This window comes from Chionomys nivalis, chromosome 14, assembly GCF_950005125.1.
Source record: "Chionomys nivalis chromosome 14, mChiNiv1.1, whole genome shotgun sequence".
In the NCBI taxonomy this organism is placed as follows: domain Eukaryota; kingdom Metazoa; phylum Chordata; class Mammalia; order Rodentia; family Cricetidae; genus Chionomys; species Chionomys nivalis.
The window spans coordinates 49,937,598-49,963,741 of NC_080099.1; the positions used below are offsets into that span (position 1 = coordinate 49,937,598).

Here is a 26,144-nt window from a genome sequence, read left to right on the forward strand (position 1 = left end):
ATGAAGAGACACCATGACCACAGCAACTCTTATAAGAGAAAGCATTTAATTGTGGGCTTGCTTACATGTTCAGGGGCTTACTTCATTCATGATCATTATGGCAGGGAACATGGCAGCAGGCAGGCATGGTGCTGGAGAAGTAGCTGAGAGCTACATCTTGATCCACAGGCAGAGAGAAAGTCTGGTCTAGCATGGACTTTTGGAACCTCAAAGCCCACACTCAGTGACACGCTTCCTCCAACAGTACCGCGGTTACTCACACAAAGTCATACCTCCTAATCCTCTAATCTTATCAAAAATTTCCACTCCCTGGTGACTAAGCATTCAAATATATGAGCCTATGGGGGCCATTCTTACCACCACAAGTAAACAACCTGTGTGTAGCTGAGCCCTTCCCAAGACCTATGGTGATGGCTAGTTTGCATGGATATGGAGACTGGTTAAAATTCTGGACTAGGTGGGCGTGGTGGCAACATGCTTGTAATCGAGATCTTGGAGGTAGAGACAGGGGGATCCTGAGGACTCACTGCCTAGACAACCTGGTCTACTTGTTGAGTTCCAAGTCCCAGTGAAAGACCTTGTGTCAAAAACCAAAGTGGGTACTGAAGAAATGGCTAATCAGGTAAAGTGCTTGCTATATAAATATGACAACTGGAATTTGGGTACAAGCACCCATGTCTATACCATGAGTGTGGGGCTGCCTACCTGTGGAGACAGGGATCCCCAGGCAAAACTGCCTAACTACACTATCTGTATCAGTGAACTCTGGGTTCAGGGAGAGACCCTGCTTCAATACATAAAGCAGAGATGACCAAGGAAGACATCCAGCGTCAACATCTGGTCTTTACATACACGTGGGCACATGTGTGCACCCCTCATCACACAATATACCACACATACACAAAAGGGAGGAAGGAAATAAGGAAGGAAGGAAGGAAGGAAGGAAGGAAGGAAGGAAGGAAGGAAGGGAGGGAGGGAGGAAGGGGGGAGGAAGGAAGGAAGGAAACAAAAGAAAGGAGAGACAGAAAGAAATGTGATAAATGGTATCTTAAGAGTTTCCATTGCTGTGAAGAGACACCACGACCTTGGTGATCCTTATAAAGGAAAACATTTAATTTGGGTAGCGTACGGTTTTAGAGGTTTAGTCCATTATCATCATGGTGGGACATGGTGGTGTGCAGACAGATAAGGTGCTGGAGAAAGAGCTGAGCATTCTATATCCTGATCTACAGGCAGCAGAAGGAGTCTGTGTCCACTTGACTTGAACATAGAAAGGGGTAGCTTGAGCACAGAAGACCTCAAAGCCCACCCCACAGTGACGCGCATCCTCCAACAAGACCACACCTACTCTAGCAAGGCCACACCTCCTAATAGTGCCACTCCCTATGAACTCATGGGGGGCAGTTACATTCAAACAACCACAGACGGCTCCTGAGAAACAACTCCCATGGTTGATCTCTGTCTTCCACATGTATGCACACACAACATGCGCATACACACACAGGAATACTCCCTCTCCCCCCACCTCAAAACTTGGGCTTTTGGATGACAGGGCATTGCCCTACTCCCTAAATGGAGCCCAGAACCAGGGGCCAAGTGTTCTCTGGAAGGGATGTAGAATGAAAAGAACAAGAATCACTTCCTTGCCCACGGGCTGGGAATGTGACCCACACATCCAGCTATTCAGAGCTGCCTCAGTCAAGACACTCGTGGACAGGATGGGTGGTCAAACCCTCACTGCACCTGTGCCTCAGGGGTTCCACGCTGGCAGGCCCTGGGGCTCACACTCTGCTTTGTCTCCTACAGGACACAAGGAGCCGCTGACCTGGGATGTCGGTGTTCCACCTGGTAAGGGCAGCACTTAACCGTGGATGTCTCCCAAGACTCGGTCGAATCACTTTCAAGGAAAGAAGAGAGTCAAAGAGACCCCAGAAGGAAAATTCCAGGGCCAGGGGTGGTGATCGAGGAGTAGGAAGAATTTTATTCTTATTGGAAGAGAGCAAGTGTGGCTAACACTTGCATCTCTGCACAGTGGCCACTTGTGCACAGAAATTTCTCGCTTATATTCAGGGACTTAAAAGGGGGGTTACTGGGGCAGGGAGACAGCTCAGTCCGTAAAATGCTTGCCTTGTAATCATGAGTGCCTGAGTTTGATACCCAAGAGCCTGTTATTATAAAAAAAAAAAAAAAAAAAAAAAAAAAGGAAGAGAATAAAAGAAAAGGGGGGGAAGCCAGGTATGTTAGGTATTTCCTATAATCCTAGTGAGGTTCAGTTGTCAACCGCCTAGTTGAGTCAGTCAGTACCAGTGTCTTAGCTCTAAAAGCACGGTGGACAACCCTGAGGAAAAGCCGAGTTCATCCTCTGGCCTCCACACACATGTGCATGCACATCCGTTGGCATGCCGTCACCTTTGCACGTGCACTTTCACACTTGGGGCAGGGATGGGGAGTTCCCACTTGTCCTCCATAGCCCTGGCAGAGAGCCTGCTCAGGGATGACAGGGTAGGCATGAGCCTGGGTGATCCTTGTTCCGGTCACTCAGTAAATGCCCGTGTTTCTGTGGCTAGGTAATGTCTCCATGTGTAGGAAGTGGCGTGAGATCTTGCTAATTGGATCAAGAAACCCAGAGAAAATGTCCTAGCCTTAGAGTGATTCAAAAGGAAAAGAAGTGGGGGTGTGCTCTTTTTCTCAGGTACTGTGAGATGCAGATCAAGTAAACTGTGATAGCCGAGCCCCTTGCAGGGCATAGAAGAATGGCAGTTGTTTGGCTCAGAGGACAATGTTGTACAATACTACCTTAACAAAAGAAAGCTGAATTCAAACTTACAGACTTAGGGCAATGCAATACATTAATATGACCTGTGCACACACTGTTAAACTTTATGGCTTTGTGAGTTTCCGGGTAAACCTTCTAGAAAGCTCAAGACACTCTTTATATGGTGCAGAGTGAAACCACAGCTGTGCTTCTGGCTTTGAATGAGTGTAAGGAGCTGCTAGAGAAAAGCAGTAGACACACAGCAAACGTGTGTCATGTGTTATATACATGTTATATGTTATAACTGATGGTTATAGCATCCAGAAGACTGCAGCTGAGGAAGACCTGGAGTTAGAACGTAGAAAGGGATGGCACTGTCCTGTTCTTTCTCCATAGTCTGTCCATGGACCTGGCTCTGGGGGGTCAAATAAAAGCCAAAGCACCCAGGGCTCAATGGGGTAGAAACAAGCAGACAGAAAACGCGGAGCAAAGGGGTCTTATGAAGGGGTAGATTACCCTAGTCAGAGAAAACAGGCTTGGAGGTACCAGGCAGACCGAGCAGACATGAAGGGTAAGTATCTCGTGGCTCTCCAGTCTCCCCACTGAGATGACTTCTCTTTGTACCCAGCTATTGCAGCTGCTCCTAGCAGCAGCTTGCCCAGTATCCCGCAATCTCTTCTTTAGATTCTGGCTGGACCCATGCCTCCCCAGGTTTTTCCTAAGTTATTCTGCACATCCACAGAATTTTCCACACCTGGATGTCTCCAAGTGTCAGATCCCATTGGTGCTGGCTAGTGTTGAAGCTTGACGGGTGCCACCATTTTAGTTCATCCTATGTGGTCCATTAATCAAGATGGCAGTAAAGTCACATGGTGGTCAGCATCTTAATGATGTCACTAACAAAGATGGTGGACAAGTCATGTGGTCGTCTCCATCTTGATGAGGTCACCAGCCAAGATGGTGACAAAGCGACATTTTGCTTGTTGCTTATGGTGAGCTCAGCTCCATGATACAATGAGCACAACCCCTCATCAAAGCACAAGTCTTTGTGGTATCCACCACATATATCACAGAATGAGCACATCCTCCCAGCAAAGCAAAAGTCTCAGTGGGATCCACCACACATATCACAGATTGAATGCGGACAGTTATCCCTTCTTTTAAAATAAAGGCACCAGTTAGATTAGCATGGGTATAGACAGCACATGTGGCCTGGGCATATACAACTATAACTATATAGGCATATATATAAAATATAACAGTGAACTCTAAATAGTGTCACTTAGATCACATTTTGACCTCCCCTGAGATCCTAAGCACAAGCTGTTGTTGGGAAAAGAAGCTCACAGAAGAAGCAGAAGGAATGGGGAGGTGAGCCCCATGAGAGGGTGTGTCCCATGAGGGGGTGTGCCCCATGAGGAGGTGCACCCCAAGTCCTAAACATGGCGCTATTGTTCTAGGAGCACATGGAAGAAACTTGGAAGGAGGAAGTTTGGTTTTTGAGTTTTTGCTGTGTGTGTGTGTGTGACATTTTGTCCCACCTGAGTATGGTGTGAGCTGAGAGCAGATAGATCTGTGAGTACTGATGGGTAGGGGAGGTCTGGATTGGCCCCAGAACTTGAGAGTTGGTTACTGTCTGCCTGGGGGAGTCTGTTTCCTTAGACTCCTTTTTATCCAACTGCTTCCCATCCTGGCTTTGAGAGAGTTAAACTATTAGAGTTTTAACCTGAAGCCATAGAGATTTCTCTAATAACCACTAAGACTCGCACCCTCTACTAAAGGAGGTTCTTTCTTTCGTATTCTGATGGTGAATGCTTTGCCTGTCTCTGACAAAGCTGTCCTGTGGTAAGTCATTTTTTGGTCAAAAAAAAAATAAGTCAGCAAGGACACCCACGAAGCTATGGGTCACAACCCCACATTTGTGTCAACAGCACATCTCATCCACTCTCATTCAACCTCCAGGACGTCCCAACCAACCAGGAAGTACTTTGTCATTTTTCTGTTTCCATACCTACTGTGGTCTTGCACACAAGAGTTACCTGGTTGCCATGGTATTTTCCAACCCTCCCCATTGCTGAGATACTTTCTGATCTGGTATCTTTATTGATCCAAAAGAGTATTGTTTACCCTAGGTCCTGGGGGTAGGTGACGCTACAATGGGAATGGGGTATATCTCCCCCGAGTAGGGGGATCCAGAACTCTCTGCTATGAATTTGAAATCCTAGAGAGCCCCCAAACTGTTGGGGAAGACATCTCCTAGGGTCTCCTGTCTGCTGACAATTCAGACATCTCCCATGGGTCATGAGGGATGATTTTTGTCTGTTGTCTTTCTCCTTGTTGATTATGGTGACTCTTGAGAGGATGCAAGTAGAAAAGCTGACTCCACTCTTGTGCCATTTTCAAGATTATTCATGTTTACTGTTCTGTTCACAATTGTGCACGTGTGTATGTTTGTGTGCTGAGGGGATTCACGTATGGGCTTGAGGGAATGCGTAAGCGTGGACATGGAGGTCAGAGCACTCGCTTGGGCATCATTCCTCACGTGCCATCCGTCTTCTTTGTTTTGATTTGGTTTTTATTGAACTTATTTTGTTTATTTGTATATTTGGAGTGTGTGTGTGTGTGTGTGAGTGTGTGTGTGTGAGCCTACATATGCTTGCACACACATGGCGCACATAGAGGCCAAAGGACAACTTTGGTTTCCTTCTTTGACCTGTAAGTCCTGGAGATGAAACTTAGGTCATCATGCTTGGCAGAAAGCACCTTTACCTTGGTTTTTGAGATGGGCTCTCTTACAGCCATTCAGCTGGCTGACCAGTGAACACTAGAGCTCCTCCTGTCTCCACTTCCCTGGCACTGGGATTACAAGCATACATCAGCATGCCCAGCTTTTTTAAACAGGTGGGTGCCTGGGATTGAACTCATCTCCCCAGCACTCCATTTTCAAGTCTGGGACAGTCTCTCCTTAACCACCCTACCTCACTGCCTTCCATGATTATTTGGATGCTATTTGTTTCTTTTGACTGTTTTCTGTCTTAGTAAGAGGTGCTATGGGCAAAGCTGAGCCCTGGCCCTGCTGAGTTCATTGGTCTAGACAGCATAGACACAGGCAAGCTTGATTAGCAGTGAAGAGCCTTCTGAGAACTGATGAGGGAGAGGGCAGAGATTGAGAGAACCCTTGCCACCAGGGAGCTTGAGGTTGCAGGCGACAGCCCCAAGACATGTAAGTCTCTAGTGGGAAAGGGAAAGGAACTATGACTCAGACCAATGTCCCTTCTCTGCTCTCTAGGGTGATCATGTGTGGCTGGACCCTCCCTCCACCAGCAAGACCGGTGTGGCCATCGGAGGCATTGTCAAAGAGACAAAACTGGGAAAGGTCTTGATTGAGGATGAAGAGGGCAAGGTTGGTATTGGGGTGCCTCTCCACACCCCTCCCCACAGGGCTCAGGCACTTGCTTGACAAAATCATCAAGGAAATCCATTTATCCCTGAGGCAGCATAGACCACAATGGAGTCTTGTACAGGTGGAAGTACATATTTGTCTTGAAAATGTTTTGAGAGTAAAAGTTGAGAACTGTCAGGGGAGCAGGAAGGAGGGAAGAGATGGGCTGAAGAAGGAAGGAGGGAGGTCTAAAGATTGACATGTGGAGCGAAGGAGGCAGAAGCGACATCTTGGTGAGAAAGGTGTGCGGGGGAGGAAGGGACACAGATGTCCAGGTTAGAAGTGGACAGTTCAGAGTGGTCAAGCTCATCCATCTGAGCAAGACAGGGACAGCCAAGGGCAGTGAGGGGTAAGCACCAGTCACTTCACTCCTCCTCGGGGTGACCTCCCTGTCCCCCAGGGACTATCGGGAGAGACACATGCAGACAATGGCCTACAAAGGAAGGTTCTGACTAGGAGTTCCAAAGACTGGAAGGAAGTAAAAACAAGCAACAACAACAAAAACCCAGTTTCCTTCAGTAGTGCTGTTGGATGCTAAAGCTGCTATTGCTTCCACTATTCTACTCCAAGAACTCTTAAGGCTTCCAACGGCAGCCTGATGTTAAAGCAAACTCCCAAGTGCTAGTTCCTACAAACCTATACAAAGTTCATCTTCAGGCCCAGCTCCTCGTGGACCCCAGTCCCTAGACAGGTGCTGACCAAAGCCACAGATGGATCTGACTTTGTCATAAGTATCCCTTGACTCAAACCGAGATGAAGCCTGGCTAGAAACCTGAGACTGTGGAGGGGAGAGACAGGGGTTTAGAGGGCTCACCTTTGCGGAGAGTTTCTGCCTGTCATTACAGGAACACTGGATCTCTGCCGCGGACCTCAACACCCTCAGCCCCATGCACCCCAACTCAGTCCAAGGAGTGGATGACATGATCCGCCTAGGTGACCTGAACGAGGCAGGTGTGGTACACAACCTCCTGGTCCGCTACCAGCAGCACAAGATTTACGTGAGTTCACTGGTGCGGTGTCCTTGGGGAAGCTGGGGGAGGGGGTCGGAGCTTGGCACAGCTTCCCTTCCTTACTTGGTGAGATGTTTGGGTGCTTGGGCTTCTTCAGTCTCTGCTACCAACCCAAAGGAACAGGAGCAAGGCTAGACAGCTACCTCAGTTGGTGCTCGCCTAGAATGCATGAAGCCCTGGGTTTGATTCCCAACACACAAACTGGGTATAGTTGTGTACACCTGCGATCTCTGTGCTAGGAGGTGTTGGCAGGAGGATTAGAAATTCAAGGTCATCTTCAGCTACGTGAGTTTGAGACTCATGTAGACTGGGATACAGGAGACTTAAAAAAGACAGTAAAACTGGGAACACCATACCCTGGGGGCTGGGAGGCTAGTGCAGAGATAGCTCAGAGCCAGGCACACAGTAGATGTCCAATAAGTGATGCCCCTTCCGTAAGTGCCCACTGAGTCTGTTCTTCTCTTTCTGTGCCCAGCAGCCCTGATCAGACAGGCCGGGTGGACACTGGAGGGTGGCGGGGTAGGCATAGCCTTTAGTCCCTGTCAGACATGTTGCAGAGACAGTGTCATCAACAGAAGACCCTTACCCACTTGGAATAGAATCTTGTGACGGTCCAAATCCAGGATCCCTTCCACAGGGTGAGGGGAACGTATGGACAAATGAGGGTCCTCTTTTCAAACAAGGCAGTGGATGGAGGCTGGACCCAACTCTTATCTCACTTCTCCAGAAGTCCGAGATGGAGTTTAGGCTTGGCATCAGTGTCTCTCAGGGTGCTCAGGGCTCTGTTCAAGTGGATGTGATCCGGAGAGTCACTGCCTGGGACTCACTCCTCTGTGGCCTGAGCAGGCAGTCTGGCTAGCCTGGGAGTAAACTGGGGAACACGAGCAAAGGGAAGGCTTAGAGGAGGGGGCAAACTTCAGGGAGGGTTGCTGGGGCAGTGTGCTTCTTCTCTGGCCCCCAGTATGTCAAAGCTGCTAGGGATGTATGTTTGGAGCACCGCCTCCTCTGTATTCCTTCAGGAGTCCTTCACAGGTTCTCGGAAGAATGATCCAGTGGACTATTGTGGGACTCTCTGGTCTCCCCTCCACAGGGGCAGCTATGCTGAGTGGGGGCAGGGTATTCAAGAGCAGGCTGTATCCTGGGCTGAAAATACATAGAATAGGTGATTGGGGTCAGTCGGGGTAGCAGATGTCACCCAGACATCACGGAGATCTCTAAAAGAAACAGCTAAAAACTCATCTATACACTCAACCCATTTTGATTGAGCCTTTTTTAAACAAGATAGCATGCTACACATGTATAGTTACTGGCAGCAAGCCTCCAGAAGCTCACCATCCTAGTGGCTACCCCATGTTCCCAGAGGAAGGAGCCAGAAGCTCCCTCCCAGGATCGGCAGGGGCTAACCACCTACTTCCTCCCCCAGACCTACACAGGCTCCATCCTGGTAGCTGTGAACCCATTCCAGATGCTGCCCCTGTACACCCTGGAGCAGGTACATCTCTACTATAACCACCACATGGGCGAGCTGCCGCCCCATGTCTTTGCCATTGCCAACAGCTGCTACTTCAACATGAAGAAGAACAAGAGGGATCAGTGCTGCATCATCAGGTGAGCTCAGGCTCCATTCCTGCTGCCTGAAAGAAAGGCACACCCCTCTCCCGGAGGCTCTCCCAGGGCCTCTCTTAACCACAGTTCTTAGCAGAGACGTTTGCCCGGAACTGCTCCTGCTGCCCTGCTCCCAATGACATGTCCCCCACACCTAAGGACATGTTCTTTCCCATCCTAAGGACATGTTTTCTACACCCTAAGGATGTTTCTTGAAGACAAGTCTTCTATACTCTGAGGTCTCTGGGGGCTAGCAGGGACAGGTGCCCCTCTAGCCCCAAGCCTAGCTCTGCTTCCCTGCCTGTCCCAGCCTGACCTTCTTGTGCACAGACCCTCCTGCTGAGGGAAGAGACTGTGGATGGAAACAGAGTCAAAGTAAGGATTTGATCCCAGAGTCCTTAACTTGGTTTTATAATCATCACTCACTTATTCATGAGTTTTTTATTTATTCATTTAAAATCTTTTTGTGCCCCAGGCTAGAGATGTAGCTAAGCTACTAGCATGTTTGCCTAGCATGCCAAAGCAACGGGTTCTGTCCACACCACCGCATGAACCAGGTGTAGTTGTGCACCCCTGTAATCTGCAGCATTCAGAAGGTAGGGGCAGGAGGATCAGAAACTCAAGTTCATCCTTGGGTATATAGCAACATTTAGGCCAGCCTGGGTTACATTTTCATGTAACCCTGTCTCCAAAGGAAAAGTAAATAATGAACAAAAAGATCGTATTGGCCCTCCCTGTCCTAACACAGGAAACAACAGCAGGTAAAAGAGATGCCAACTTCTGCCTGAGGGCTCATAGCCACAGAACAGGTGGCAGTAGCACATCTGGATGCAGGTGGTAAGAGCGTTGAAGGGTGGCGTGACAGAGAGACTGCCTCTCTGAGGAGGGACACCAGGACGGCATCCTAGCATAGATGCGTTTCATGCTTCCAAGTCACCCAAGCCCTAACTGGAGAGGTTGGTGTTACAGACGTGGATCTAATCCCCAGGAACACCTGCTGAAGTTTCTCGGCTCTTGGGTCCCAGGCTACGTGTGAAATAGATATTATTTTAAAGAAAGGAGATACGCTCCCGAGAGTGGGAGTAGATACTGAGCTGGAGGAAAGCATCTTCTCTAAGAGAGTTCGGTCACCAGCCACAGAACCCTTTGTAGGTCGTTTACATAGCCCCACCCCTCTCCCTGTAGTAATGTGAGCTTTTCTCACCTGTGCTCTCCTGTGCACACACATGTGCTCTGCTGTGCACAGCCCACGTAGGAAGGGCTTCCAGGCCTTCTCTGTCAACTGGCTTCTCTCATATGTTAAGTTTGGTGAGCTTCCTCCAGCCCCTGCTTTCTGCTACAGGTCCATAGATAGACAATTCAAATTCAGGGCTCCAGAGAAGACAGGGAGGCATTCTGGAACCTGACTGTCTTTATCTACTCCTCCCTGCCTTGCTGCAACAGAGTCAGGCAGAAGGGCAAGCTCCCTGGAGCCTGGCTCCTCTTGGTGATCTTCTGTGGCATCTTGAGTTAGCCTGGGTTCTCCTTTGGCCCTGGCCTCTTAGCCTTCCAGGCTTGGAGAGTGGGTAGCTCAGGAGGGTGGGGACCCTAAGTGGCATCAGCCCATCTTGTACCTAATCACTTTTTTTTATATATTTGTTTCTCAGAGACAGGGTCTTATGTAGCTCAGGCTAACCTCAAATTTTCTGGGTAGCTGAGGATGGCTTTGACTTTCTGATCCTCTCACTCCTGGCTCCTTAAGTGCCGGGATTGTAGGCACATAACACAATGTTTTGTTTAAGCAACACTGGATATTGGCATCAAAGCTGGCTCTCTAGGACAGTGAGCAAATCCCACGAGTCCTGCCATAGGAGCCAGCGCCAGCCGCAACAAGACACCTAACGAAGCAATGAATGATGAAAGCACTCACAGTTTCGTCATGGAGGAGAAGGCACCAAGGCAAGGGAGTGAGGCAGCTGGTCAGGTGGCATCTCAGTCAGGGAGAAGAGCAAGATGAATGCTGGTGCTCAGCTAGATTGTTCCTTTTTATTCAGCCCAGGACCCCAGGCCATGGGAAGATGCCAACCATGTGTAGGGTAGGTTTCCCCACTTCAAGCAACCATTCCAGAAAAGGGCTCCCTGACATGCCCAGAGGCTTGTCTCCATGGCGATTCCAGAGCCTGTCAAGTTGGCAACCAATACCAACCATCACACAGAGCTCCTTGCTGATGGAACCCGGGATTCTGGAATCTGTCCAGATGACAAATGCCACTGCCCGGGAGCCACACTGTCATCTGAAAGACACTGAGTCACATTACTTACTCTGCAAGGCAGCCCTGGAATAACCCAGGTCACAGTGTGTAAGAGTCTTCCAGCCTAGCAGGGAAGAAAAGACAGTGCACTGGCTTCTCCCAGGGGTGCTCCACTTGGGGACATTGTCTTCTACAACCGTATTGAGCGACATCATAGTCATCTTGGAGCACAGGTGGCCCACAAGCCACAGGTCGGGCATGCTTGCATCATAGATAGTCTGAGATGCCCAGGACTTCAGGGCAAATGCAATGTTGGATTTCTTCATGGGCAAATGTGTCCCTGTCAGCATAGGCCAGATACAGGCCTGAGGAATGGAGGCAAAAATTTCTAGAGGGTGAAGAGGCACTAGGTGGTGGTAAGTCTCTGTGTGAGGCTAAATTTCCCTGCATTCTCTGGCAGTGGCGAGTCTGGGGCTGGGAAGACTGAGACGACCAAGCTCATCCTTCAGTTCCTGGCTACAGTAAGCGGCCAGCATTCATGGATTGAGCAGCAGGTCCTGGAGGCCAACCCCATCCTGGAAGGTGAGCTTTGATCCTGAGGACTTGGACAGGAATGGCCCTCCCCACATGTAATAGCCACAGTGGCCTTCAAGACAGGGTGGGTGACAGTGGTGTAGATCCCCAGACAGCACAAAGGGGACAGGTGGTTACTCTACACTTCCCTGATGAGCATTTGCCACCAGATGTACAGAGATTTCGGTCAGATGTAGTAGCATGTATCTGTAACCCCTGCTCTGGGGAGGCCAAGACGTGAGGACCTTGAATTTAAGGCTTGGGCTACTTAACAAAACCCTATCTCAGTTAAAAACCAAAAGGAGAGGCTATAGAGAGATGACTTAGCTGGGAAAATGCTTGCCATATAAGCATAAGATCCTAAATCCAATCCTCAGCACCACGTCAGAACCAGACACAGTGGCACTTGTTATCCCAGCATAGGAGAAGCAGAGAACGCAGATCCCTGGGGCTCAAATGCTGGCCAGCCCAGCCTATCGGGCGAGCCTAGATCCCAGATCCCAGGGAGAGACCCTTTCTCAAAACACAAGGTGGATGAAGAATGACACCTGAGGTTGATCTCTGGCCATACTGCACACACACACACACACACGCACACACACGCACGTACTACCCTCAAAGGGAAAAAATATAGTATTCCTTTGTGTGTGTGCAGTATGATGCATATTTATTTTTAATTTAAATAACATTTTTTCATTTATTTTACATATCAACCAGCTTCCCCTCCTTCCTCCCCTCCCATTTTCTACCCTTTCCCATTTATCCCCCTACCCATCTGCACTTTCTCCTTCTCCATTCAGAAAGGGACAGGCCTCCCGTGGGCTTCTGCAAAGCATGACACATCGAGTTGAGGTGGGACAGAGCTCCTCCCCTTACATTGAGGCGGTAAAGTTTTTCTTTTTAAATAGGGTCCCAAGACCAAACCACTTTGAGAAATGTCTGTGTGTTTCTGGGTCCTTGAGAAGATGCTTCTGGGTTACTTACCATTAAGGCTGCAACAGGGAACCCTAGAGAAGACAAAGAGGAAGAAGCAGGAGTAGGCAGAGCAAGGATTCAGGCTCAGCTGCTGACTGGATAGTTTGGGAAGGGAAGAGAAGAGAGGAATCAGGATTGGACAATGAGGAGGTCAAGCTGGATGCCTTGGTTGCATTAGGGCTAATGCCTCACAGCCACCATGTCTCACGGCGAGAGGCCCTGAAGTCACATTTTGTAGCGAGCTCACAAGACCAACCTAAAGACAGGCTCTGGATCAAACTTCCCCTTAGAAGAGTTGTGTTAGGTCCCAGTGCCCCACCCTTGGGTGTAGTCCCTGGTAGAGGTGGCCCACACACCTGTTACATTGGCCCCAGGTCTGGTCACCGCTGGGCACAATTTATCTCTTTCTCCCCCCTCCCCATTTTTACTTTTTTTAATCCTATGGAGGGATGAACATGTGTGTGCAGATGTGCGCATGTATGTTAAACATATGAAGGTCAGAAGCCAACCTTAGGTGCATTCTACCTTTTGTTTGAGACACTGGCTTGGAATGCCACCATGTAGGCTAAGCTGATCAGCTCCAGAGACTGCCTTCCATTTCACCGTCAGTGAGATTATAGGCATTTACTATTCTGCTCAGTTTTCACGAGAGTTCTGGGGACTCAAACTCAGGTCCTCATGCTCACAGGGCACATGTATGTGTGCACATGCAGAGGCCATAACTTGAAGGTGTTGTTCTTTTTCTTTCCACTGAGTGAATCCCTCGGTTGGAATCCCTTGGTTGCAGGCACCTTCACCTGCTGAGCCATCTTGCTGGCCCACGAGGAGTTTAGAGTTGGGATGTGACCTTGAGGCCTAAAACAAATTGGGTAGAGTTGTGTGTATGTGTGTATGGAATAAACATGTGTGTGTGTTATAAACACCTGTGTGTGCACATGTGTGTGTGTGTGTGTGTGGTGCTTCTAAATGTGGATGTGGATGTCTGAAGAGTCCAGAAAAGATGTCAAATACCTCGTAGCCAGAGTTGCAGGCATTTGTGAGCCACCAAACATCGGTGCTGGAAACCGAGCTCCGTTCTCTGCAGGAGCAGAACAAGCAAGTGCTCTGCACTGCTGGGCCACCCCTGCAACCGCCACCTCGATTTCTGATCCAGAGTCTCTCACTGAACCTGAAGCTCTCTGATGGGCTAGACTGCCTGGCCAGCAAGTCCCAGATCCTCCTAACACGCATGAGAGCCCTCCCTGTAGTCCCACTTTGTTGTTACTGCCGTTACTAAATGTTTGACATGAGCGACTTCATTTTGATCCTGTGCTGTGTGTCACATGAGAAGCCGGCAGTAATGGCTCTACCAAAGTTTCTTTGGGTCCATGCTACAACCTACATACCTCCTTCTACAGCCAGCTTCTCTGGGGCGGAGCCAATGGTTCGTTGTCACTCCCAAATGAGCTCATGATATCTTTCCCCACCTCTACCTTGTCACCTGAGTCATCTTCCTTCCTTCCTTCTTGTTTGCTTGATTTCTGATAATTTCTTCAGGAATACAGTATTTACAACATTTCCACCCTTTCCCTCTCCCTCCTCCATTCCTCTTGTGTCCCCCAACTTTATTCATGACTTCTTTAAATGAATTTTAACAAACTTCCCCTTAGAAGAGTTGCATTAGGTGCCAGGGCTCCACCCTTGGGTGTAGTCCCTGATAGAGGTGCCCCAGACATTTGTTACCTTGGCCTCAGGTTTGGTAGTTGCTGGACACAGTTTATCTCTTTCTGTTTAAATTCACGGCCTCTTCTTCTATAATTATTTTTATATTTTATTTATTAGTTTTTATTTTATGTGTGTGAGTGATTTGCCTTCATATTTGCCTGTGTACCACATTCATGCAGGGCCTGCAGAGACCAGAAGGGGGGGGGTCAGATACCCTGGAGCTGGAGTACAGTTGATTGTGAGCCATCATGTGGGTGCTGGAAATCAAACCCTCTGGAAGAGCAGTCAATGCTCTTAACTGTTGATCCATCTCTCCAGCCTCATCTTCTTCAGTGTGTGTGTGTGTGTGTGTGTGTGTGTGTGGTGTTTGTGTGTGTGAATACAACATGCTAAGTCTATTTAGTGTTGCTCATATGTATATGTATTTTTGGCTGCCCACTTAAGAAGCACACCTGAGCCAGGCTATGGTGGCATACACGTTTAATCCCGGTACTCAGGGAGGCAGACACAGGTGAATCTCTGTGAGTTCAAGGCCAGCCTGATCTACAGAGTGAGTTCCAGGACAGCCAGAGATACACAGAAAAAAAAAAAAACCTTTCTTGGAAAAAAAAAAAAAACAAAGAAAGAAAGGAAGGAAGCAAGGAAGGAAAGAAGGGAAGGAGGGAGGAGGGAGGGGAGAGAGAGAGAGAAAAGAGAGAAACAGAAAGAAAGAAAGAAAGAAAGAAAGAAAGAAAGAAAGAAAGAAAGAGGAAGGGAGGGAGGGAGGGAGGGAGGGAGGGAAAGAAAAAGAAAGAAAGAAAGAAAGAAAGAAAGAAAGAAAGAAAGAAAGAAAGAAAGAAAGAGGGAGGGAGGGAGGGAAAGAAAAAGAAAGAAAGAAAGAAAGAAAGAAAGAAAGAAAGAAAGAAAGAAAGAAAGAAAAGGTAACACACCTGCTGTGTTGGCCCCAGAAGTCTCCCTGCCCCTACAGGCACTTGAAGGAAGCAGCCTCAAATTCTGAGCCTAGCATCCACAGCTGTTAGCCACCTCCTGCCCACTGCCTGGGCTAGCTTTCTTACCTCTTCCCTTTGGTCTACACTCAGGCCAGATTCCTACTCTATAAGAGCCTCCTGAATTCTGACCAGCTAGCCTTCCTGTACTGCCTTTTGCCTACCTGGACAGCCTTCCTCAACCTTCACCTGCAAGCTTTCCACTGTCAGATTTTAGACTACGGGCTTTGTAAGCCATGCTCACCTGAAGCAGCCTCTTTACTGCTGAAAAGAAGTACCAAAGTCCCTACCAGAAGTCCAGCTGTGAACTTGTAACTTCCTAACCGACTCCCCAGGTGCCTAGATTCCAGAATGACAGGTGCTGTTCTCACTTTCCCAAGGGAGTTTACAGTTCAAGGCCAGTAGACTCCAGGGAATCTACTGGTGTGATGAGCGCAACACCCCAACTGGATGTGTTCCTCTTCTCTTACCCCACACCCCCACTCTTTCCTCAAATGCAGCCCACTCCTCAACTACGCAGCAGGAAACCTCCCCTTCCTCTGCCATGGGGGCCTGAGCTCTCCTCAGGCGTCAGACAGCTGCCGATCGGCAGTGTCGAGGTCAAGCTGTCTGTCTCTCTGTCTAATAATAAACTTCTTCCCCCAAAGACAACCGCCTCACTGTTGATCCTTGAACCCTAGACTCCAGGCCTCCCCTCCACCTCCCCTGAGACCCAGATGACCCCTAAATGGAAATGTTCTCCTTTCTGCCCCTTCCACCCTCAGCCTTTGGCAATGCCAAGACCATCCGCAACGACAACTCCAGCCGCTTCGGAAAGTACATTGACATCCACTTCAACGCCAGCGGGGTAATCGAGGGTGCCAGCATTGAGCACTTTCTTCTGGAGAAGTCCAGAGTCTGTCGGCAGGTGAGACTCCACCCCCCGGGGGCGGGGCTTCTTCACTGTCATGCCTCTGTCACCTCCTGGATTCCATGTGCTTCTCAATAGTGCTGCAAAGGGAACAACTGCATTTTTCTCAACTTTCAATTTCTTGCCCATATAACTTGTACATATGCATATGGGTGCATGCATGGACACACGTTTGTGTGTGTGCAGATACACATGTGTGCATGTTTGTGTGGCAGCCAGACGGCCGATCTCGGATATCTTCCTCTATCACTCGCCAGCTTATTTTTGGATACAGGTCACTCAGTGAATTCGAGCTCACTGATTCAATAAAACTAGCTGATCAGCATGCCCCAGGGGTCCTGTTTCTGCCTCCCCAGTACGAGCGTTAGAGGTGTACCCCGCCTCACTCAGCTTTGTACGAGTAGTGGGGATTTGAACTCATGTTTTTGCGCTTGCGTGGCAAATGTTTTACCAACTGAGCCACCTCTCTAAGCTCCAACATATCTATCTTTCTGCCTTTCTTTTTTCCTCCCTCCCTCTCTCTCTCCCTCCCTCCCTCCCTCCCTTCCTTCCTACCTTCTTTCTTCCTTTCTTTTATCTTGCTGTGTAGGTGCAGGGGCAACTTTGACCTTCTAATCCTCTTTTCTTCATTCTTTGGTGCCTACCAAGCCTCACCTTTATTTGAATTAACTGAGGCCTGGCTTGAACAAATCTACGGCAAGGTGCTTTGGAAACTGTGACAGAGGGAGCTGGATAACAGAATAGACCATGGGACCAGGACTGGGGTCAGAGACAGGAAGATCCCTAGGGTTTTCTGGACAGCCAGCCTGGCCTACCTTCCTGGTTCTAGGCCAGTAAGAGACCCTGTCTCAAAAAAACAAGACAGACTCTCAAGTAACTGCATCTAAGATTGTCCTGTGGTCTACCTATTGATGTTCGTACATGCACACCTGCACACACAAGAGCACACACTCTTGCACAAGCAGAACTATATATAGATACATTATATGAGTGAATTTTATAAATGAATTTAAGGTCTAGAAGAAACACTAGCCCTGAAGTGCTTCTGTGGAGGGGGAAGTGGAAATTTTAGGAAGGGGAGAAGCAAAGTAGAAAGAAAGCTTATTAAAAAAATAAATAAATAAATAAAAGAAAGCTTATTTCATGACAGCACACACAGATGAGAGTCTGAATTTTCACAGAGAGGTTATGGTTATAAATAGCATGTACAAACCCCATAGCTACCCAGATGGTGGTGCCACATGCCTTTAACCCCAGCACTCATGAGGCAGAGGCAGGCGGATCTGTGAGTTTGAGGCCAGCCTGGTCTACAGAGCAAGTTCCAAGACAGCCAGAGCAGAGCTGTTATACAGAGGAACCTTGTCTCAAAAAAACTAAACAAACAAAACACGAAACAAACAAACCTCACATCTACACAAGCTCATGGCCACGGGCTCTCCAGAAGTCACAGAGTGACTACAAATCCCAGGAAACGCTGAATTGCAGAGCCCTGGACAGCCTTCTGGGCTAGGAAGTGAGGTCAAGGTCAATCTAAGGCCAGGCTAGCCTCTTGGCTCCTCAGATGGTATCCAGAATCTTCTGCTGCTTAGAACGCAGGTGACCAAGGGGTCTAGACTGGTCCTGCATAAATGGCAGAGCCACATGTGGTTGGGAGTTCTTCAAGCTGAAATTGGAGCCGTTCTGTGGGACTTGCTCACGCGTCCCTCCGGATGTCCTTCCTCCTAGGCTGCGGAGGAACGTAACTACCACATTTTCTACTGCATGCTTATGGGGATGAGCCCGGAGGAGAAGAAACTGCTGGGTCTTGGCATGCCCTCTGACTACCACTACCTGACCATGGTGAGCCTCCAACTCCTCTTCCCAAAGGGAAGGGATAGCACATGTTCAAACCTCAATCTTGACTGCTGAGGTGCTTCTCTTCTAGTTGGGACCTGAGGTGAGTGCCTGGTCCCTTTCCCTCCTGTTTGGAAGCAATTTTGTGACCACCTTAGTGGCCCAACTCCTATTTCTCTTCCACTCTGTGTACTCCTGGAACCCCAAGCTAAGACTCTGGTCCTTTCCCACACACCCCTTCTTCTTCTGAAGCCCTCCAGGCCTACAAGAGGTTCCCAGAACAGTAGGTTATTCATAGAATATTCATCCCTTCCCTGGAGGTTCACCTAGACTACAAGCTCTCAGAACATGAACTGAGCTCTCCCTGACCCCTGCTTTCCAGGACAGTGAGATTCAAGCAGCTGTGGGTGACATGTTCTACCCCTTGGATCACTTTCTTCTCTTACCCCTTTGATTTTGAAGTAGTGGTCAATACTTCAAAGTCTTAGTCAGTCCTTGCCTAGAACATGGCAGGAGTTGTGTTTTAGGGTGTCCTGGTGACCAGATTTGACCTCTACTCTATCGTCTATGCACAGCTAAGGAGGTCTCACCATTCAAACCTCTCTGACAAGCATTAGTTACTATAAGTTTGAGACCCTTGGCACAGCCTCACACTTCTCCAAGATCTGACCCTCCTTGCAGCAGACTTTGGACCCCTCCTCCAAACTCTGTCCCATCAACCTCTGCCCTGTGAGAAGCCCAGCTCAGACACCTTCTGCAGGGAAACTTTCTCTACTTCCCAGTAGGGCCAGGCTTAGCTTCTTTGGTAAGAGCCCATGGCAGGTCTTTGGTCTCTTGCCTGCTCTCTTAGATCTACAACAGCTGTGAAGAACTATGGGTCATTGGTTTGTAACTCCTATCAAGGAGCACAGGCCCTGCTATGTAGTCAGAGTTGAGAAGAGCTTCCTAAGGAAACGAGCCCATGGGATGCCCTAGAGGCAGGCCAGGCTCAAGATGGCTGGATGACGAATAGAAGCCCAGAGAAAGGACTCACTCCTGGTCACCCAGTGCTGCCTGCAATGCCCAGGTGTGCCTTAGCTGTGGTGCCAGCAGAGCTGTCAGGGTCAGAGCCTGGGCCCTGGCAGCTCTAACAAGCCAGGCTCAGCCACCTCTCCTCAATAGACTAACGAAGCAGACAAGTGATCAGGCACAGGGCAGAGAAAGATCTCTTCAATGTGGCTACACCTGGAAGAGGCACACAGTCAAGTGTCCTCCAGGCTGGTCTGTATGTGGGGTCCTGACGTGGAATTTAGCTTTAAATGGAAGGCAAGAGCTATGGATAACTGAGCAGCCTTGTCTCGGCTCCAGTCCTCATAAGAGAAGAGCTATGAATAACTGAGCAGCCTTGGCTCAGCTCCAGTCCTCACAAGAGGCGGCCTGGCAGCCAGGCAGTGGTGGCGCACGCCTTTAATCCCAGCACTTGGGAGGCAGAGGCAGATGAATCTCTGTGAGTTCGAGACCAGCCTGGTCTACAAGAGCTAGTTCCAGGACAGGCTCCAAAGCCACAGAGAAACCCTGTCTCGAAGAACCAAAAAAAAAAAAAAAAAAAAAAAAAGAGGTGGCCTGGCAACTGTCAGAGCCGTGCGACATCTCTCCTGGCTGGCACTGGCCTTTTTTGTCTCCCAGAAGAAATTCCTGTTTCTTAGGGTCTATTATTTCAACAGTCTAAAAGCCAAATGAAGGGGCACACACATCTTAGAGAACCTCTGTGTGGTCTTGCCTCTGGGAACTCATTGATTGATTGGTTGGTTGGTTGATTGATTTTGCTAAGTTTAGTTACACGGATGTTGCCCTTCGGAGTCCACCCAGGGCTTATAAGTCGACTTTTCAGAGAAACTTTCCTAAGCCGTCTTGACCTTCCCGGCGGAGGAGGTGAGATCTGGGGTGGCTCTGTCAGCTGAAGTGTCCTGTTCCCGTAGGGAAACTGCACATCTTACGAGGGGCTCAGCGATGCCAAGGACTACGCGCATGTTCGCTCGGCCATGAAGATCCTCCACTTCTCAGACTCTGAGAACTGGGACATCAGCAAGCTGTTGGCAGCCATCCTCCACCTGGGGAATGTGGGGTTTATGGGTAATGTTGTTCTTGTCTTGCTAACACCCCTGGGGAGAAAAGGGGAGGGATAGGACAGCAGGAGGGAGAAGTCTCTGAGTCGTTGTGCCAGAAGGACCATGTGATTCAACCCAGTCTTGGAAAAATACATCCTAAAATTGTGTCTCTGATTTTGCAGTCCTCACAGGTCTGAGAATACATGAAAGCATGGGCCCCTACAGGGAAAGAATCAGGCCCTGGACCAAGCAGACAGCTCTTAGTGAGGTTGCTGACATGCAAGCATGGGACCTGAGTTTGAATCCTCAAGACCCATGTAAAGAGCCAGGCATGGTGGCATATGCCTTCAATCCCAGTGGTAGGGAGGCAGAAGCAGGAAGATCCTGGACCTCACTGACAGGCCAGTCTAGCTGAACAGTGAGCTCTAGTACAGGGAGAGATTCCATCTCGAAAAATAAAATGAAAAATGGTAAGGAAGCCCTCCAGCATCAACCTCCAGCCTCCATAGGTGCACACATACACACACCAAAGATCATTTAAAAGAATCAGGTCAGATACTCCATGGTTAGCAGGAACCCCAGAGAGTTACCTACTCATGGCCAGGGTGAACCAAAGTACATGAATCCACTTGTGAACCCACAAAACCAATCTGTAAGAAGTCAAAGCACTAGGAGGGTTAAACGGTACTGGCCCGTGGCATCCTGAGACACTGGCCATGATTGACAGTTCTCTCTGGAGGGAAATGCTGATAACCTAGGTGAGTAATAACTCTAATAGTTTTTCAGACACAAATCCAGCATGCAGCTGGAAACAAAGAGGAAGAATGAAAAAGAAAGGCAGGCATGGCATGTGGAGGCGGACACAGTGGTGGGAAGATTGCCTGACTCAGACCAGATAGAGAGCTCATGCCAACATGAGATTTAGGCACAGTAAAACTCAGGCCTGGGGTTTCAGTTTTAATCATACCCCATATGTTTGTCACACAAGCTCGAGGGATTGAGTTTGGATCTCTGGAACCCACAGAAAAGTCCTTGATCCCAGTGCTGGGGAGGCTGAGACAGGAGACTTCCCAAGGCTCACTAACCAGTCAGTTTAGCTGAACTGGGTGAGTGCTAGGTTCAGTGAGATCCTGTCTCAAAAACATAGGGTGGAATTTGTGTGTGTTTGTAACACCAGTGATGGTGAGAGGGTAGTGGCCATGACAGGCAGGGTCCTAGAGCTCACTGGCCAGCCAGTCAAATCAAACGACCAGCCCTGGATTCAGTGGTAGACACCATCCCCAAAAATATAAATGGCCAACAATAGCTAAAGATACCCAACATTGACATCTGGCCTTCATACTTACATATGTGCATGTGTAAATGCACCCACACCCACACATTAATGCACGTACACTACGTGTGTTAATGATGTACACATACATATACATTACACACATGTGCATGTACCACACAAACACAAAATATAAGGTGGAAAATGATCAAGGAAGCCACTTGTTGACTTCTGGTCCTACACATGTGCACACACATGGACAGGTACATACACACATACACAAAGACACACACACACACCACTCTCTAAGTTTTATGAAACTTAGAGAGTTTTAAGAAATGGTTTTATGAAACCATTTCTTTGCTTTTTAATTACCTTTTTATTGCCTACATTATGTGCCTATATGACACTTAGGAGGTGTGTGTGTGTGTGTGTGTGTGTGTGTGTGTGCATGTGTGTGTGTATGCTGTGTGATGCTTGGTATTGAACCCAGATTCTTATGCATAGTAGGTAGGCACTCTACCATGATGCCACCACACCCTCAGTTCTCATAGCTTTTAAAGTCCCTGCTAGGCAGCCATTCCTTCAAAGAGGAGGAACTGGAAGCAGAGATGTAGTCAAGAGACTGCTGTTTCTGGGTGGGACTCCGCTACTACATCACCTGACTTCACAAATACATACATGCCTGGGCTACTAAGGACAGCAGAGTGAAGCCACGGAAGCTGGCAGCCTGTCTTCTCTCATAACAGACCCCATTCAGGCTCCCAAGAGCCAGTGTCTTCTCAGTCTCCCCGCATTGTCCCAGGGTCCTGACCTAGCCAGACAGAGGGGACCATAGCCTGTTTCACCGGTTCAGCTAAGTTGCTAATGACTGGAGGTCAGTGGGACATTCAGCCTCCCAGGAGAGGTTCCAGGAGAGGTGGTTTACTCCCGAGTACAGTGTTTGTTAAGATGTAGACACAGCCTGCCCAGGCTCTCTATGCATCACATCAGAGTCCTCTCTCAAGACCACTGCTTCTCTCCACAGCTGCTGTCTTTGAGAACCTGGATTCCTCTGATTTGATGGAAACTCCAGCCTTCTCCTTTGCGATGAACTTGCTAGAGGTATTGGATCATCACATCCGCTAGTTCGGAGTCTTGTGAGAACCCTTGGGGGCTTCGGCTGTCAGAGCCCAAAACCTAATTCTCAAAGCCCTGTCCAGTTCCCCATGTGTGTTTCCCACACTCTCCCAGGTTCTCAGTCCACTGCATACAGTGGACTCCTGGGGGCAAGCACCAGGGTGGGGGTAGGGTGAGTGACCAGTGTACTTCAGTGGACATGTCTTCCTCCCGTGTTCTGTACCCTCCCCTACCTTCCAGTGGTTCTATACTCCATGTCTTTACTTCTCACCTGCTCACTCACTATGGGTTTCTCTTGGGCTCCAAGCCCCATGCCCGTCAGAATGTGCATTTTGTCTTATTCCACACCAGTTGTGCATTTTTCTGGTCCAAGTTAGTCTGTGGCTCAGCACAGAAAGTCCCAGAAAGCGAAAGAAATCCTCACAAACCAGTCGCCTCTCAAAGTCCCCCTTCCAAATATCACTGACACATAAATTTGGGGGTCATATGTCCAACATAGAAACTCAAGGGCACACATTCAAACTATATCAGGTGCTCCAAAACTTGGCTCATGCCATCTTTGTCTTCTCTGCATGGTGGGGAGGGTTCACTCCCCTCCAACCTTCCTTTGCTCTTTTTCCCAGGCCCAGGAGACCAGCATGTTCAGGTTCGCCAACAGGCAGTCTTCCACAAACATTGCAAAAGCACTCATGAGAGAGACCAAGGCTGTGACCCCCCTCCCCACGGCCCTAGTTTGGGTCCAAAACATTACCCACCATCAAGGGTCTTTGGTCACAAGAGGGACTAGGAACAGGTGTGAGTTCTGAGCCAGGCTCTGCTGCGCAGGTAAATAATGCAGCCTGCTCCCTTCCCAGGTGCAGTTCCAGGCTCTCCGGGAATGTTTGATCAAACACACGATCCCCATCCGTGGAGAGTATGTCTCCAGGCCCTTGAACATTGCACAGGCCGCAGACCGAAGAGATGCGTTTGTCAAGGTACAAAGCCACAGGGCAGGGCAGGACAGAGATGGATGGGCAGGTCCCAGCTTTGGTGGTAACATCCCTTAGGAGGCCAGTGTCAGCAATCTGCATGCAGCCTTTCTGGGTAATGGCCTCTTCCTTTGCCTCAGAGAACAAAGCTTCACCCCATGTCTCCCCAGGGCATCTACGGGCACCTCTTCCTATGGATTGTTAAGAAGATCAATGCTACGATCTTCACACCACCAGGCCAGGATCCCCGAAGTGTGCGGAGGGCCATTGGACTCCTGGACATATTTGGCTTTGAAAACTTTCAGAAAAATAGGTATAAAAACCTTAGCCTCCATTATTTCTGAAGATAGAACATGAAGAGCGAGGAGGACAGCTCAGTCAGCAAAATGCTTGCCATGCGGGCTTGAGTCTCCTTCAGAGCTCATGGGGAAAGCTGGGCATAGTGGCTGCACATGCGTGTAATGTCAGTTCTGGGAAGGTAAAGACAGAAGGACCCATGTGGCCTACAGCCTAGCCAGGCTATCTGAACTAGTAGACACCCAGTCTCTAAAAGCTAAGTTGGATGGCATCAAGGACCAATATCTGAGGTTGATTCCACACTCACACATATACGCACACTTGCACAATGCACCCATGCACACCACACGCATGCACAGTGCATACACACACACAGAGAGACACACACACATGATGAGCAGTGATTCTGACCAAGCTTGAGGGTACCTGTCCCCCTTCCCCTACCTTACCCTGCCCACTAGGCTGGAAGCAAGGACTTCACACTCCCAGTTTATAATGCCCGGGTGTCTGCAAGCAAGTCTGGGCCTTCCTGCAAATACAGCCTGCATACATCTTAACATCCCACTGCCCAAAGAAGTCTGTGTAACTAAAAGCCATCCCCAAGACTCAGCTTACCCCAGCATTGCTCACCCCGTGAACCACTTCCTGATCTATGGTGACTTCACACATGGGGTCAGAGTGGTAGCAGAAGTCAATAGTGTTGACTCATCTAAGAGTTTTTGTGGATCATCTCTGGCCTTGGAGTTTGGAAATGAGTAAGCTCAGGCTGAACATCTCTGATCCAGTGTCCCAAAACAGCTGGAAGCAGGTGTGGGCATTGTCACCAGATGCCACTGTGGTGAGGGTTGGGCAAGGATACTAGGTGGGAAAGAGAAGCAAACGTGGGCAGGTGATACCCAAGGCGGAGAGGAAGGAAGGCAGCAGGCAGCCAGCAGGAAAGTGAAGGTAGGGGTGCTGTTCCAGAGCTTTTGAGGTCACAGTCCAGGCCCTGATAGTTCCCTGGAGTCAGAGAAAAGGAAGCATGTACTTAGAGGTGTACACACATGAGGTTCTGGGTGCACACAGCACAGCCGCCTCATGGGGCAAAGATGCCCCAAGACTCCAGGGCTTTCCAGGCTGCGGTGGTACCCAGCTGACCCTGCTCCACACTAAGATGATGGTGGTGGCGATTCTACAGCTTTGAACAACTCTGCATCAACTTCGCCAATGAGCATCTTCAGCAATTCTTTGTGAAGCACGTGTTCACAATGGAGCAGGAGGAGTACCTTTCTGAGAACATCACCTGGGACTACATCCGCTACACGGACAACCAGCCCATCCTAGACCTGCTGGCCGTCAAGCCCATGAGTGTCATCTCTCTTCTAGATGAGGAGAGCCGCTTCCCAAAGGTATGTGTCTGCATCTCCCTCGGAGTAGAGCCTGCATCCCCAGTTTCTTTTCCGATGTCAAGAAACTCCATGGTGCTGAGTGTAGAGGGTATACTCGTGCATAGGGTGGTCACCACCTTTGCCTAACAAGTCCTAGTACAGCACACCTCCTGCCGGAAGGCTTCCCAGACTGCTAAGGACCTGGATGATTGTCCAGTGGCTAGAGTAAGAGAGTTGACAAAGGAATAGCCCCTAGTCTCTGTTCCTGAGTCTTCACTACCACAAGTCACCAGCCAATGTGAGCTAGTTGTCCACCAATAGTGAGCTGTAAGTCATCCTAAACCCAGCTTTCTTTGCCTCCTGTGGGTTGGCCTCCTCCAGGGGACAGACATCACGATGCTGCAGAAACTGAACAGTGTCCATGCCAACAACAAGTCCTTCCTACGACCCAAGAACATCCATGACACCCGATTTGGAATCGTGCACTTTGCGGGTGAAGTATACTACCAGGCAGAAGGTGAGCTCAGCTCTGTGTATGACCCACCTGGGCTCATACAGTCCAGGATCCCAGCCAGGGGATGGTTCCGCCCACTGTGGGGAGATCTATCTGCCTCAACTAAGGCAATCAAGATGATCCCCCACAGGCAGGCCCAGAGGCCTGTCTACTAGGTTGTCTCTAGAGTTTGTCAAACTGACAAGACACTAACCATTGCAGGTGTCATCTACACCCTTCATGACTGGTTTCTTTCACTTACTCTAAGGTTTTTGAGGGTTATCTGTGTTAATGTAGGTGTGAGGGATCAGCCCCAAGTGCTCACGCTTGCACACTAGCGCTTCCAATGACATCACTCCCCAGCCATTGTTTCTTGCCATTGCAGAAGAATAGTCTGTGTTACTGGCCTATATTTTGTTTCTCTCTTCAACTGATGATATTTGAGTAATTTCCATTATACAGCTATTTTATATAGCACAGCTGTGAACATCCAGTGCAGGGTTTTGTGTGCACGTA

The 26,144-nt window shown here is 49.0% G+C and overlaps 1 protein-coding gene across 1 annotated transcript in view; it reads left to right on the forward strand.

Moving 5' to 3' along the window:
• The first annotated feature begins 1,830 nt into the window (after window positions 1–1,830).
• Myo7b (myosin VIIB) overlaps window positions 1,831–26,144 on the forward strand; it is a 64,144-nt gene continuing 39,830 nt past the window's right edge. The window contains exons 1-13 of the mRNA XM_057788739.1: window positions 1,831–1,848; window positions 6,045–6,158; window positions 7,043–7,195; window positions 8,631–8,815; window positions 11,504–11,625; window positions 16,046–16,188; window positions 17,917–18,030; window positions 19,983–20,136; window positions 22,412–22,488; window positions 23,358–23,477; window positions 23,642–23,784; window positions 24,946–25,156; window positions 25,517–25,652. Coding sequence (XP_057644722.1) covers window positions 1,831–1,848; window positions 6,045–6,158; window positions 7,043–7,195; window positions 8,631–8,815; window positions 11,504–11,625; window positions 16,046–16,188; window positions 17,917–18,030; window positions 19,983–20,136; window positions 22,412–22,488; window positions 23,358–23,477; window positions 23,642–23,784; window positions 24,946–25,156; window positions 25,517–25,652 — 1,690 coding nt within the window. The remainder of the gene's footprint in view (window positions 1,849–6,044; window positions 6,159–7,042; window positions 7,196–8,630; window positions 8,816–11,503; window positions 11,626–16,045; window positions 16,189–17,916; window positions 18,031–19,982; window positions 20,137–22,411; window positions 22,489–23,357; window positions 23,478–23,641; window positions 23,785–24,945; window positions 25,157–25,516; window positions 25,653–26,144) is intronic.